At 35.3% G+C, this 14,565-nt stretch overlaps 1 protein-coding gene across 2 annotated transcripts in view; it reads right to left on the minus strand.

The window, feature by feature from the left end:
• Nucleotides 1–798: 798 nt before the first annotated feature.
• The window catches only part of SEMA3A (semaphorin 3A), a 612,798-nt gene continuing 599,031 nt past the window's right edge, over nucleotides 799–14,565 (minus strand). For both annotated transcript variants that reach the window (XM_066353930.1, XM_066353929.1), the window contains 2 exons: nucleotides 4,660–4,802; nucleotides 799–2,954 (listed from right to left, as the gene is read on the minus strand). In XM_066353930.1, the coding sequence (XP_066210027.1) occupies nucleotides 2,499–2,954; nucleotides 4,660–4,802 (599 nt within the window). In that variant the 3' untranslated portion in view covers nucleotides 799–2,498. The remainder of the gene's footprint in view (nucleotides 2,955–4,659; nucleotides 4,803–14,565) is intronic.

The raw sequence follows: 14,565 nt of genomic DNA on the forward strand, positions 1-14,565 counted from the left end.
CCATAATTTGCTGCAATGCATCTTTTTCTACCTTAAGATTCCCATCATAATTTGCTTAAGGACACACCAGTCTCTTAACATAGTTTCAACTCTGATGATCCATGCATATGTCAGTCTATTACAACTAAATTAAATGGGACATTATTTCGTGCAACCTGTCCCCTTTCAATACATATTAGCAGAAGATTATGACTGTAATATGAGTTATCTACCTGCAAGTTCTAACCATAATTATCTTTGAAAACTTACACTTGATGGCTTAAGCCAGCATTTGTTAGCTTGTTTCCTTTAATTGACGTCTAGACTTTCTTTCTATGGGTATTTCCTAATGGGAAACAAAATGCATTTCAGGTATCTAAAGACCTCCTAAAGTTATTACATAATCTCTATCCTTCCAAATCCTTTATTTTTGAAGACTAATAAGAAATTAGACACTTCTGTTATTCCAAATAATTTTGTTTCAGTTGCAAATATAGAATAAAATGCAATTCCAAGTTTTGGTACAGTTATGATACTCTATACAAATAAAAGAATGACCTATTTTTGGAATACTTTTTGTTCTTTGATGTACATTTCACATTTTTTCCCTCTACATTAATGTATTCTTTAAATAATTTAAAATTCAGCTAGCATTTGAGGATGTATTTCTAAAAGTAATACTGTATTAATAATAGAGCTTAAAATTGAATGTATTCAATAGAATATTTACAGGCTTTCAATTGAAACAAATATTAACAAATTGTTTATTCAAGGTAATCAGTAAAACATGAGCTTGCATCTGTGAAATTTTTCAGCTGATAGAAAAATTTAGAAAATTCACTGTATTCTAAGGTGAGAAATTAAAGCTAAGCTAATTAGAACCCCAAAACAAAGTTAGAATTTCAATGCTTCTTTCATTAAGTAGTAATAGGATGTTTCTTTTGCATTTTTTGGTGCATGTTGACAGACCTAAGGGAGGGATTTCTGGTAGGAGGAAGGCTGTGTGAAAGAAAATGTTGTAATGCTGATGGTTTTTTACACCTTGAAGTCAATGATTCTCAAGGAATCGCCTTAGGATAATAAAGCAGGCAAGCTCTTAATGAACAATTTTTTACCTTATTTTATAAGTTGTTGCAGGAGACAGAGTTTTATATGTTTTAAGCATGGACTGTGTCCTGGAAAATAGTTTGAATCAAAGTCACTCCCACTGACATAAAAAAATTACTTTTCATTAGACAGATAATTGTCTTAATGTGAGATAAGAGGCAGATGATGCAGATGTAAACAAAGTTGAGAAATTTGCTTTTAAGATGTTCTGAATTTTACTCATCTCCGTTTTTAAAAATGATTAGGTGACACACGTAATTCCTAATGGAATCTTGAGAGAGAGTTTTTAGGTCTCAAATATCACACAGGGATTCAAGCACAGTACTGAGACATTTTCTATTAATATTATATTAAGGTAATGCTTATGAATTTCATGAAAAATGCAGTTCCTTTTCTCCTCATTGATTCATTAGATACAACAAAATGCATCTAACAGATCAGTTTTGTATTTCCCCCTTTTTAAGTGTCAAATGCTCTGTTTTTCTAAGTACAGTATGCAGGCTAAAATTAATTTAGGTCATAATTAAAGATGAGGAGGTGTTGTTTGAAAACCTCAGAGAAATAAAGCATAATTTATATCCAGGTTTTAGGAATGAACTGCTGATGATATTTCTAAACCAGTTTTGGCGATTCCTCTTGCAGAACTGAAAACAAAATGTTGAAGAAAAGCAGCACAGAATTAGAATTTAAAAAGAAAAGCTACATAGCACAATAATGTAAGATAAAAACCTACTCTAGCTTAGAAGTGAGCTAAATTTTACTGCATATTTGTCATGGTACATTTAAATTATAGTTTTAATAAAATACATCTTTAGATCAAAGCTGAAAGAAGACATCAGTAGTAGATCAGTATATTCCATTTTTCTTCTGGATGACGGATGGTTTATGTTTTTCATATTTCTGCAGACCATTTCACTCAGTATCATTTTACCCTCCAGAACATATAAACACGAGTGCTTCGTAGACAAAAAGTATCCTTGAATCCAACCACATTTTGGAATATTCATCAGCTTAGTAATTCCATGCAGTTTATTTTAAAGTTTCAGTTCAATAAAATGGCTTTGCTGATGCAGTTTTTCTTCTTTAGATGGAAATATGGCAAATGACATTTTTTATTTCTCAGGCAAAAAAGAAAATGAAACCTATACAGTGAAATCCCATAGGAAATGTTAAGTCTGCTAAAGTGAACATCTGCGTTCACCTGACCTCTATTGCGTGTTGGTATTAGGAAGAAAGCCTGTTAGGAAAGTTACTCATGGACTTAATTTATAATTGGTGGAACTCAGTTACATTTCCCACCATTGTAAACATCCACATAACGCGATGAAAGAAGTTCATGAATATTGCATTTTTTTCCAGTTACTGTCTTAGGCAAGTTTCTACTTGTTTGAGGCTTTTAGAGGTAACGCAGCTTAGACACTCCTAGGTGCCCTCTCAAATTCGTGGGTCCTCCTATTTCTACCTTTCTTATTTTCCTGTAAGTGCTTCCACTTGTTGCTGTTGCCCTGGGTATGTCCTGGCCTGGGCCGCCGTTGTTTTCGGTCCCTTTTCCAAACTTGTTCACAGAACTCATCCACTGTGTTCAGGTTGGGGTGGTTGATGATCTGCAGGAAGTTTCTGTACCAGAGCCTCTGGCTAGGTGTCATGTTGTTAGACATGTCTTTGACCTTAGGGCCAACTCCATCGTCACCTTTATGAAGAAGTTCATCCAAATGATCTGCGTCAATGACTTCTAGGGTCACTTTAAGAAGAGTTTGCCTGAATCCATGTTCCACAGCATGACACAGGTAATTGCCTGAATCCTTCCGTTGTAGACTACGCAGTAGAAGGCCTTGTTCTGTTTTGATGATGTGGTCATCCACTCTAATCTAGTAGAAAGGAAAGGGCAGTAAAATATACACATTTAAAAGAAATATAAGTTCTGAAACTCTGTTTCAGTAAAAATTTAGATTATGCGTCGAGGCATATTTTAACAGTTAATAAAATTTTTAGCTTAAGAGATATAACATTTTGCCATCAGAAAAAAGTTATAAATTTCTGTCATTTGTTTTTAAGATGCATTGTAAAATATTGGTTGCCTAAGGTTTTAATAAAATTTCTCATTCTAATAATTAAAATATTCAAGATAATGGGAGGAAAGGATAAAAATATTTTTTATTTTGTACATTTGAAGGAAGACATATAAATATAAGAGAAAGTTAACACTAAATATTGAAATTGGAAATACAGAACCATGATATCACAAAATAATGCAGCATTAGAATGAATATATAATAAGATTTTTTTAAAATGAAATGCAAAAATCAGCAGTTGGGCAAGCAGAAAAAACATCATGGTATTATTACATATTAATAATTATTTATTCAAGTTCCTTGGTCTTAGATGTGATATAAAAATGCTGATCCATTCTTGAATATGTCTAACCTCACTTTTATTTTGAATACAGTTTACGACTGAGATTTCTAAAAGCCTAGGTTGGTAATGTATGAAATCAACCTTGACATTTGTGTGCTGTGATTATATATTTAAAGACTGTTTCAGGTGTCAAAAAGATAATGGGGAATGTTTACCTTTAAATTTAGATTATGTTTATAAAGTTATCTGCATATAATGCATTTAAAAATCACCTACACGGTCTGGTTGTCTTTATTTAATACATTTAAAAAGCTCAAAGTTCTTACTGACATTTTCTCTGCACAATAATTTTACAGAGGAATAAATGTATCAACTGAGGAAAGAAGCTTTGTCTGATGCTACATGTACGTTTCATATCAGAATTCATACTGGGACCTCAGCTACTTCATCTTTTTTTTTTTTTTTTTTTTTGTTTTGTTTTGTTTTGTTTTGTTTTTTTTTTTCATTTTTCTGAAGCTGGAAACAGGGAGAGACAGTCAGACAGACTCCCGCATGCGCCCGACCGGGATCCACCCGGCACGCCCACCAGGGGCGACGCTCTGCCCACCAGGGGGCGATGCTCTGCCCATCCTGGGCGTCGCCATGTTGCGACCAGAGCCACTCTAGCGCCTGGGGCAGAGGCCAAGGAGCCATCCCCAGCGCCCGGGCCATCCTTGCTCCAATGGAGCCTCGGCTGCGGGAGGGGAAGAGAGAGACAGAGAGGAAAGCGCGGCGGAGGGGTGGAGAAGCAAATGGGCGCCTCTCCCGTGTGCCCTGGCCGGGAATCGAACCCGGGTCCTCCGCACGCTAGGCCAACGCTCTACCGCTGAGCCAACCAGCCAGGGCCCTTCATCTTAAACCTACAATGTGCTTTCCCAAACCTTCCTTTACCATTGGAGGAGGAGTTAGTGGAGAAAGAAAGGCACATTTGGATAGCAGAATTAATGGAACAAAAGTTAAAATTACTAGAAGAATTTGTTTCTTTTTGGACACAAATACAGATAACATAATGGTTCTGGGACAAATTCACCTTGCCTGTCATATGAATATTTAATGATTAAGCTATTATTGAGTTAAGAAAAGGATAATGATTCCCAGTACAACCCCCCCAAGTCAACCACGCTGGGGTCACTTAGTATATGTTAGATAGAAATAATCCAGTCAATTTCATTCTTATACCTCTTCTTTTGGGTCTTCATTTCGCCTCTGGAATTGCCAGTAGACCAGAGCTCGCTGTGATTTTGGACTGCATTCTAGGAATGTGCTACTATCTTCTACTCCATAGATGAGTTTTTCTTCAAAACTGTGGCCACGGTGATTATCTGTTCAGTGAAGAAGAAACAAAATGAGGAAATGTTAGAGAAATAAACTCAACTTTTCAAAGTATTTATTTGGAAATTCAGGAGAATAAATTTATTGCCAACTTGTAAGTTGTTTCCAAATTGATTGAGGATGGCAGAAATGTCAAGGATGTAAGGTTCCAGAACCCAAGTACTTATCAAAATAGACATTCTTTTGGTATGGATTATTTAAGGCTTGCATAGATATTTGTCTAGCAGAAAATAGCATTACAGTAACAAAATCAGTCATGTGTGAGTATAACTATACATTTTTTATGTGCCATGATCATATGTGCCAAGAAGTTATTTTCATTGTAAAACTCTATGCCAATTAATGGGGTCAGTTCATTTGTACTGTTTTCCAGCAGAGAAGTTATTTGACTGGGCTTTTCAAAATAAGATTTTCCTCTTCAGTTTTTTTAATCTGTAAAATTAAATTCACCAATTAATATTTACCAAGCTTTTTTTTTTTTTTAAGGTAGAGTCAGAAAGCCTGTATTCCCTGAAAATAATGCCTAAATAATCCACAGATTTGTTCTGAAGATCAGTTGGTGTGAAGTGTTTCAGATGGCTCAGAAGAAAGATGCACAGTTCTAATGCAATGTGGTTTCAATTGTCCTTATTTTTAAATGACACATCTTTTAATATTTTTAAGAATTAGGTTAAGAAATATGGCAAGAGTATATAATAAAATTCAGCAATAATAAATCCTGTTTCCTGATTAAGTTTCTATTATTTTACCCTTTATGTAACCTCCTTCAATGTGGTAAATGAAACACAGTTAAGATCAAAAGTACGACTCAGGGAGTGTAGGTAAAACTCATTTAGAGAAAAAAACCCTCCTTATTATCTTGTATAATCCTGTTTCCATTATGACATCCTGTACAATCTGGAACTTATTAAATTAATTTAGAAAATAATAAATATATTTTCACATGAATAGAGGACTGACAGTGTAGACAGATGACATTTTTTTGCTCTCCACTTCAAACTTAGCTAGATTTTTAATTTAAAAAGCAGTTCAAACCCTCCCCCCTTTTGGCATCACTTTGACAGTTTTACTTTCCTCATAATCCATGGAGTACTTTTGTCTGTCATAGACAGCATGACTTGCTCTCACTACATTTAAAACTTTCCAAAAGACTGCTCCCATCCAGTCCCTGCACATGGCGACGTCCGCCATCTCCTACTCGCACGCTGCCTTCAGTCAACCTCTGCCTCCCTGGCTGTCTCCAGGATGTCAGCCCCAGCGTCTTTTTCTCTAGTGCCCGAACTGTGAAATAAAACTCTTCTGATATTGAGCAATTATCTGTCTCTTCTTATTTTAAAGCTCAATCCCTTAGAAATAGGGGAAAAAACAACAACAAGAAATGACTGAAATGTAAAGAAACAATATTTAACTGATTTAAGGTCACTTCTTTTCACATTGGAGATATATATCTTTGTCAATATCTACATTGAGTATGGTAGCATTATTTTTTCTCTGAGATTATTAGTATTTCTTTGATTAAATAGCTATGGCACATGCTGCTGTACTAGTTTGCGAGACATCTGCTTCCCTAGGTAGAGTTAAATTGAATTTCTATGCCCAGCAAGGGCTGGACATTGTCCTGTGATTCAAGAGCCATAATGAATGATTAAAATGCCTTATCATAAAGGTTAAAGTTCACATTGAATATTTTTTTTCTGCTAATTGTTTTGCAGTTAAAATCTTTTGATTTAAAAATCCCTTAAGTTAGAATATTAGTTAGTCTTAAAAAAATGGAAATCTGCAATAAGCAATAACATAGATAGACCGTAAGGACATACTGAGTGATACTATATGATCCCACTTGTGTGAGTTATCTAAAATAGACAAAATCATAGAAGGTGAGAGGAGAGTGAAGTTTTCCAGGGATGAGGAAAAGACAAATGTGGAGGTACTAATCATGAGTATATAGTTTCAGTTATGCAAGATGAGTAAGATTTTGGGAACTGTTATATAAAATTGTGCTTATCATAAACTACACTACACTGTACACTTAAAATTTGCTAAGAGGGTGGATGTCATGTTAAGTATTCTCATACAAATAAAAATTTTTAAAAGTAAAAAACAATGTACTAAAACAAATAATTTTATATTTTAAGTATGGTGTTCATTATACTCATTGTAATGTTTCTCGATGCTCATCTTTAACATTTTTTTTTTCTTTCTGGTGTTAGTTTTTTAGGAATTAATGCAATTTTCTTGAACAATTTATTTTTTTTATGTACTTTGAACAATTTATTTTTTTTATGTACTTTGAAACTCATCAGTTGATCATCTTTGGCTAAAAAGAAATCTGTTAAGAATTTATGTCTTACTCTCATAGCTTCCTGCATGTCTGCTTTTGTTCTCTGTCAGCAAAGTTGCTTGGCCTGTGTGACATTATTGCTATCTCAATTTTATATTTTTTTAATCAAATAATTGCAAATTGTATGAAATATATTAGGCTATTTAACAGTTACAGATAACAAAATATTTACAACCATTTAAAATATCTTTTTTGTTGTTCTTCTTAAAATATATCTACATAAAAATATCAGTTTAATGAATGGACATAGAAATAGTCATAAATATATGAGGTGATATTACTGTTATTGCTGTTCTTCTGAAAATTTCAACTGCTAATTCATTCAAAACTTAAAATCTTTTATTGAGAATTTATAGTAGATAGATTATAAACTCCTTCAACATCAATCCTGCTCCCCTACCACCATCAAAGAAAGTATTTCTCTTTTATAATCCCTAAAAATGTTTTTTTGGCTTATATTTTTAGAGCACTTTTAGTCTTATTATAATTATTTCTTAATCTGGTTATCTTTGTCCACACTGTAAATTTTATAAGACAATCATTAACCATTAGCTGAACTATTTATTCTGCATTTAAAAGCTGAAATCTCATTTAACTTTGACATCCTCAAGACAAAGGGTTATTATAATTTTATTAAAAATGATTTAAAATTTAATCAATTAACAAGGACATAGGATTTATAACCTTGATTATGACAGAATATATTATTAAGCCACTGTTAAATGTAAACATTTCAAATCTTAGAAGTTTGCTTTTTGTATGTTACAATAGTTGATTTGAGATATGGTGGGAAAAAATGATGACTAATTAGATATACCGCAAATCAAGAATTCCAAATATAAGATAATAAGAGAAAGAAATTTAATAAATTATTTGAATACATTCTCATATCCTCAAGGACAGATAAATCTGTAAAGGTAGGCCCTGGCCGGTTGGCTCAGTGGTAGAACGTCAGCCTGGTGTGCAGAAGTCCCGGGTTTGATTCCTGGCCAGGGCACACAGGAGAAGAACCCATCTGCTTCTCCACCCCTCCCCCTCTCCTTCCTCTCTGTCTCTCTCTTCCCCGCCCGCAGCCAAGGCTCCATTGGAGCAAAGTTGGCCCGGGTGCTGAGGATGGTTCTATGGCCTCTGCCTCAGGTGCTAGAATGGCTCTGGTTGCAACAGAGCAATGCCTCAGATGGGCAGAACTTTGCCCCCTGGTGGGCATGCCAGGTGGATCCCTGTCGGGCACATGCGGAGTCTGTCTGACTGCCTCCCCGTTTCCAGCTTCAGAAAAATACAAAAAATAAATAAATAAATAAATAAATCTGTAAAGGATGTACTTGCCAATAAATAATCTTGTAGATTTCTAGAAAAAAGTAATCTCAATTTAATCTTTTTAAAAATACATTTCACACTTTGAAAGCAGCTGTTTTGAATATAAACTTTTGTTATGAAATTACCCATAGACAAGAAGAGTATAGTTGTTAAACTTGTAGATCGAATTCTCAAGAGTTGAATTGAATATTTAGAGTAAAATAATTGAGAACAAACATTAAAATAATTTTAAAAGCACCACAGTGTGTTTGAATAACACCATGTTACAATATGTTGTAGCTGTTAATGACAAGAAATAATGTTTTTAAGGAAGCAATCCTCAATTAATCACTTCCCCTTTTAGTGAGATAATTTATGGAAATGAAATGAGCCTAATAAACTAGAAAGAATGGGAGGAAAGAAAGAAGTTAAATAAATTGCTTCCTTTTGTAACAACAAAAGTCATGATACCCATCATTTGGCCAGAAGTATCATATTGCCAAAGGCCTTGTTTAGTATCTGATTCTCTGATTCTCTTCCAATAACGCAGAGACAGAAGGCATCACATTTCAGCTTCTCATTTATTTCACTCTCCATTTTAACCCCATAAATGTCTTCCAAGATTGAGATGTTATTAACGTAAGAATTTTAAAAAATTTGATGACATGTCGAAAAGACAAAGATGAGTGATTTAGTGAACCATGTATTTATTCAACTATTTGATCTCTGTTATCATTTTTGGTGTCCTCCCATTTATGTTACTGAAAAGTTGAATTTCATAAATGACTATAAAAGCAAAACAATTTGTGGGAGAGGTAAATGGTTATAGATTATTTTAAATGTTTAGAAAATACAGTTAAATGCTGAAGTACATAAAGATAGGTACATCAAATTCCAGTTCTTTTTATCATTCTAATTTTAATATTTTACAGTATACATTTTTATTTTCAATAACAGTTACCATTAAAGGTCAAGCAGAGAAAGAAAGGAAGTTTTTTCCATCAATTCTCGGTGACACAGAAAATTGCAGATATGCACTTCCTGAATATAAACATCATTACTTAGGTTTTCCTTACTAGATTCTAGATGATTTTCTCCAGACATAGAACAGACACTTTATTAATAGAAAAGGCTTTAATTTGGCTTCAAGTGGATAAATGTATCTCTTTAACTAGTAGTAGCTGAAAAGATATAAATTATTTAAAAATTAAAATAAAAGAATGCAATTTCACTCATTTTAACATTCATGTATATTTTTGGATCTGACTGTTACAATGGCTAAGAGTTGATTTAATTTCGTATACTGTAGTGCGCTTAAATTCTGTAGTCTACGCTAAGCTATATAACAGGGATCCTGTTGGTTTATTTATCAAGATAATACAATGCTTACTACAATGCTTCTCCAGTATTTTGCATGATGCTTATACCAACTAGTTTCTCTGTAAATGTTGTTGAATGTTAGTTTGCATGCATGCACCTAGAAATGAATGTATTTTTGTATAATAGAGTACATGTGCTTAATACATCTATTTGTCAAGTTCAAAAAGACTCAATTAATGACACTTTAGAAAAAAATTTTAATTACAATTTATTAACTTGCAAAAAAATTTAAATTTTAAACTACTTTCTTTTATACCTTAAATTAAGATCTGACTCTGGTGCCAGGAAGTACTTATCAACCAGAATACAGTATTTAAAATTTTATAATATAATTAGTTTCCAATCTTCCTTGAATCCACAGATTCCTGTGGATTTGTGTTTAAAATGTTTTTATTGGTATATGGATAGGTAGATGAATAAATGACAGATAGATATGACCAGGGTATTTTAATTTTACTATTCACAGGTGATTTTTATTTTAGTGTTTTATTTTTTAGAGATTTATTATTATTTTTTTTACTTTAGTGAGAGGAGGGGAGGCAGAGAGACAGACTCAACTTGTGCCTGCACCCACCCAGCAAGAGCACTAGGGGGAGATGCTCTGCCCATCTGGGACATTACTCCATTTCAACTAGAACCATTTTTATAGCGCCTGAGGGGGAGCCATCCTCAGTGACTTGGGCCAACCAGCTCCAATAAAGCTGTGGCTACAGGAAAGGAGGAAAAGAGAGAAAGAGAGATAGAGAAGCAAGAGGGGAAGGGGTGGAGAAGCAGATGGTCACTTCTCCTGTGTGCCCTGGGTGGGAATTGAACCTGGGATATCCACACATGGGGGCCGATGCTCTACCACTGAGCCAACCAGCCAGGACCAAGATTTATTAATTTAAAATATATAAATGAAATTGAGGTACTATGAAGTTACTCTGAAGCCATCTGAATAGATATAGTCAATACTGTGCTTAATATGATATAATGCCAGAGGCTACAATGCTTCTTAGCCTAAAGCAAGCTGAAATTCAATCACTTAAAAAGCAACACCAATATAAAAGTTATTTATTGTAATATTAATTTAGTCTATATCAAATATCTTATGTCTGTCTTTTTTCATAGTTTCATAGCAAGTCATTAACAGGAAAACACAGTTTATATGCCAGAGTAAAATGATCATAGGAATGTTTACATTTAAAACCAGGAAACATAGACTTAATGTTTAATTTAACTTTTCCCCAGTGCTATGATAGATAATGAAAATTACCCATTTGCTGAAGAAGAAACCTTCCATAAGCAATAATGTATGTATCATCTTCCATTTCAATGCTTTCCTTATAATTTTGTAACTTAAAAAATACAGCATGTGGCCCTGGCCGGTTGGCTCAGTGGTAGAGCATTGGCCTGGCGTGCAGAAGTCCCAGGTTCGATTCCCGGCCAGGGCACACAGGAGAGGCGCCCATCTGCTTCACCCCTCCCCCTCTCCTTCCTCTCTGTCTCTCTCTTCCCCTCCCGCAACCAAGGCTCCATTGGAGCAAAAGATGGCCCGGGCGCTGAGGATGGCTCCTTGGCCTCTGCCTCAGGTGCTAGAATGGCTCTGGTTGCGACAGAGCAATGCCCCGATGGGCAGAGCATCGCCCTCTGGTGGGCATGCTGGGAGGATCCCGGTGTGGCGCATGCGGGAGTCTGTCTGACTGCCTCCCCATTTCCAGCTTCAGAAAAATACACACACACAAAAAAATACAGCATGCTTAAATTTCTTCTGTTTACTGTGGTTAAATTATAAGTGTAAAAGCACTTGGGTGATCCCTGATGACATATTAAAAATTTTAATTAAAAAAATTGATGGCATAAAATATTTCAAACTTCTTGGCCCTGACCCGTTGGCTCAGTGGTAGAGTTCAGCTGGGTGTGTGGAAGTCCCGGGTTTGATTCCCTGTCCGGGAACACAGGGGAAATGATCATCTGCTTCTCTGCCGCCCCTTCCCCTCCTGCAGCTATGGCTCTAATAGTTTGAACACGTTGGCCCCGGGTGCTGAAGATGGCTCCATGGTCTCATCTCAGGTGCTAGAATAGCTTGGTTGCCAAGCAGCAGAGCAGCGGCTCCGGATGGGCAGAGCACCGCCCGGTAGTGGGTTTGTTGGGCAGATCCTTGTTGGGGCACATGTGGAAGTCTGTTTATACCTCCCTCTCACTTAATAAAAAAGAAAAAAAGAATTTCAAACTTCTTAATTAGGTAGTATGTGCACATCTTGCACACATATTCTATGAATAATTGGGTTATTTGCTTAAGGCACTATCAGAAGATGATCATTGTGATGATTGATTATCTGCAGTGAACATAGTTTTAAAAAGGGTTTACAAAATCACAGAAGATAATACTGTAGTAACTTCATTCTAGGTGCACCCTTTATTTATTTATTTATTTATTTATTTATTTATTTATTTATTTATTCTTTTTGAGAGACAGAAACATCAAGCTTCTCCTGTATGTGTCCTGACTGGGAATCGAACCGGTAACCTCTCCTCTGTACTTCCAGATCACAATTTAACCAACTGAGCTTTCCAGCAAGGGCTTAATATTTATTTATTTATTTATTTATTTATTTATTTATTTGAGAGACAGAGAGAGGAAGGGAGAGAGAGGGGAGGGGGAAAGAAAGCATTCATTTGTTGTGCCACTTGGTCATGCATTCATTGGTTGCATCCTACGTGTACCCTGACTGGGAATCGAACCCACAACCTTGTCCTTTCAGGATGACACTCTAACCTACTGAGCTAATTGGAAAGGGGTAGATGTATACTTCTTTAAATTTTAAGTTCTTTGACATTAGAATGCATTTTACAGTTGCCCTTAATGTGAGTTGAAGTTGCTTTCTTCAAAAAGAAATTGTTCATCTGCAAGACAGATGAGACTTTACTAATCTGGTACCTCTTTAAATTATTAAGTATTGTCTGAGATGTTTGGTCCACCCTGTTGGGGAATCCAGAAAGAAAGCTTTCTTTGGTCCAAAGAGTATTTTTCCCCCCTTCTCATTATCCATAATTATGGTTGAAACAAATAAATTTCTTTGCTATCTTTTTCTGCATGGGAATTTATTTCCCCTTTAAGCTAATACTGAAACATACTGTGTCCTGGCTCAATACTGGGACCCTCTATTAGACTGCCCATCTTGGGCAGTTTTTCTTTTTTAGCAGTACATAAAATAATGGTGTATCTTACATTCACTGACATCTTAGACTTGATACAATTTGGTAATTTATTAAAGTTAGGGAATTTTTTAGGGCTGACATCATGCACATGTATCTTGAGGCTTCTCTTGGGGCTAAATGTTCAGAATCCTAGTTGAATTTTTTTGCATGTCTAAAAGAAGCCAAAGCACAGACCAGATTAGCGTTGCTACAAAATACTAAATTTACAACTCTGCAGACTATAAAAATGACACTGCCAAAGATATTTTATGAAGTTTTGATGCCAACCAAGACATAAATTGAGCTAGTTGTGGAGATAATTAAGAGGACTGAATTCTGTGAAATGTTTAACTGTGGGACCCTTGAAAGGAAATGCACATACGTAGAACAGCCAAGAGAACTGTTACAAAGTGAAATTCAATGATGACTGTAAAAAAATCAGGCTATAAAATATTCCAAAGATTCAAAATCTTAAATGATGTTAGTTAAAAAAAAAAATGTTACTTATTGTGTAGCTTTTTCTTTTCTGGAACACTGTATGCATCTTTATTTGTTAAAGAAGGGGACATGGGAGGTAGTTTAAAGGTAAATTGACTCAGCCATTCATGCTCTTGAATGCAGCCAGACCAGCTCCAATCTTGTGCATAACAATTTTGGAAAGGAAACATATTGCAAAGACCTGAGGTTTGTCTTTAGCATTCTGTATGAGGTGTGAGTGGGAAGACAAGAAGATCTGCCAGCACATATATAATTTAGGGTTTTATACTAAAATTTCCCTAGGTGACTGGCCACCAGTGAGGGGAGAGAGCGTTCAGGATCAAGGGGAAGGGGAGCTGGAGTTTTCTGTCCACCTAGGCCAGCTTGCCAGTAGTGCTGTCTTCACACCCAGGGAGCGGAGCGCTGAGTGAGTGTTAAAGGTTTCATGGAGAGGGAAATTCCTTCCACTTAATTCTGGATTATTTTATATAGGCTCTCTATTAAAACCCCAGGACGTGTAAAATATAGAGTGTTACAAAATATGTTTACCATTACAGCTGGAACTGATTGTCCTGAAGAGTATAATTTGGCTTCAAGTTGCTTAGCAGCTTTCTGTGACAACATCTCATATCGTTATATGTTTCCATATGAGCGCAGATATTTTATTCCATGTGAGATGTGACATTAACAAGACAACATATGACTTAATAGGTCTAGGCCCTGGATTTTTGCCATTTTACTTTCAAATATTGGTAACACCTATTCCAAGATAATTCACTGATTCCCAATGGTGAGACTCAGCGGGGTCACATGGGTATGCCTGACTTAGTTTCCAAACACTTAAAATTTACTAAAATCTTTGGTGTATACTTTTTATGTTTGGTCAATTATCAAACAAGCAGACAAGGAATAAAAAGGCCTTCAAAAAAAGGATGTTTTATTGCTACAAAGCTCCTTGGCCTATTTTATCATTTTCTCCCATATATCACAAGCATTTACTTAGATTTGTTCACACACGCACACACACACACACACACACCACATACACACAAACCAGCAACACTGAACCACAGCAACTA

Source organism: Saccopteryx leptura, chromosome 12 (genome assembly GCF_036850995.1).
Source record: "Saccopteryx leptura isolate mSacLep1 chromosome 12, mSacLep1_pri_phased_curated, whole genome shotgun sequence".
In the NCBI taxonomy this organism is placed as follows: domain Eukaryota; kingdom Metazoa; phylum Chordata; class Mammalia; order Chiroptera; family Emballonuridae; genus Saccopteryx; species Saccopteryx leptura.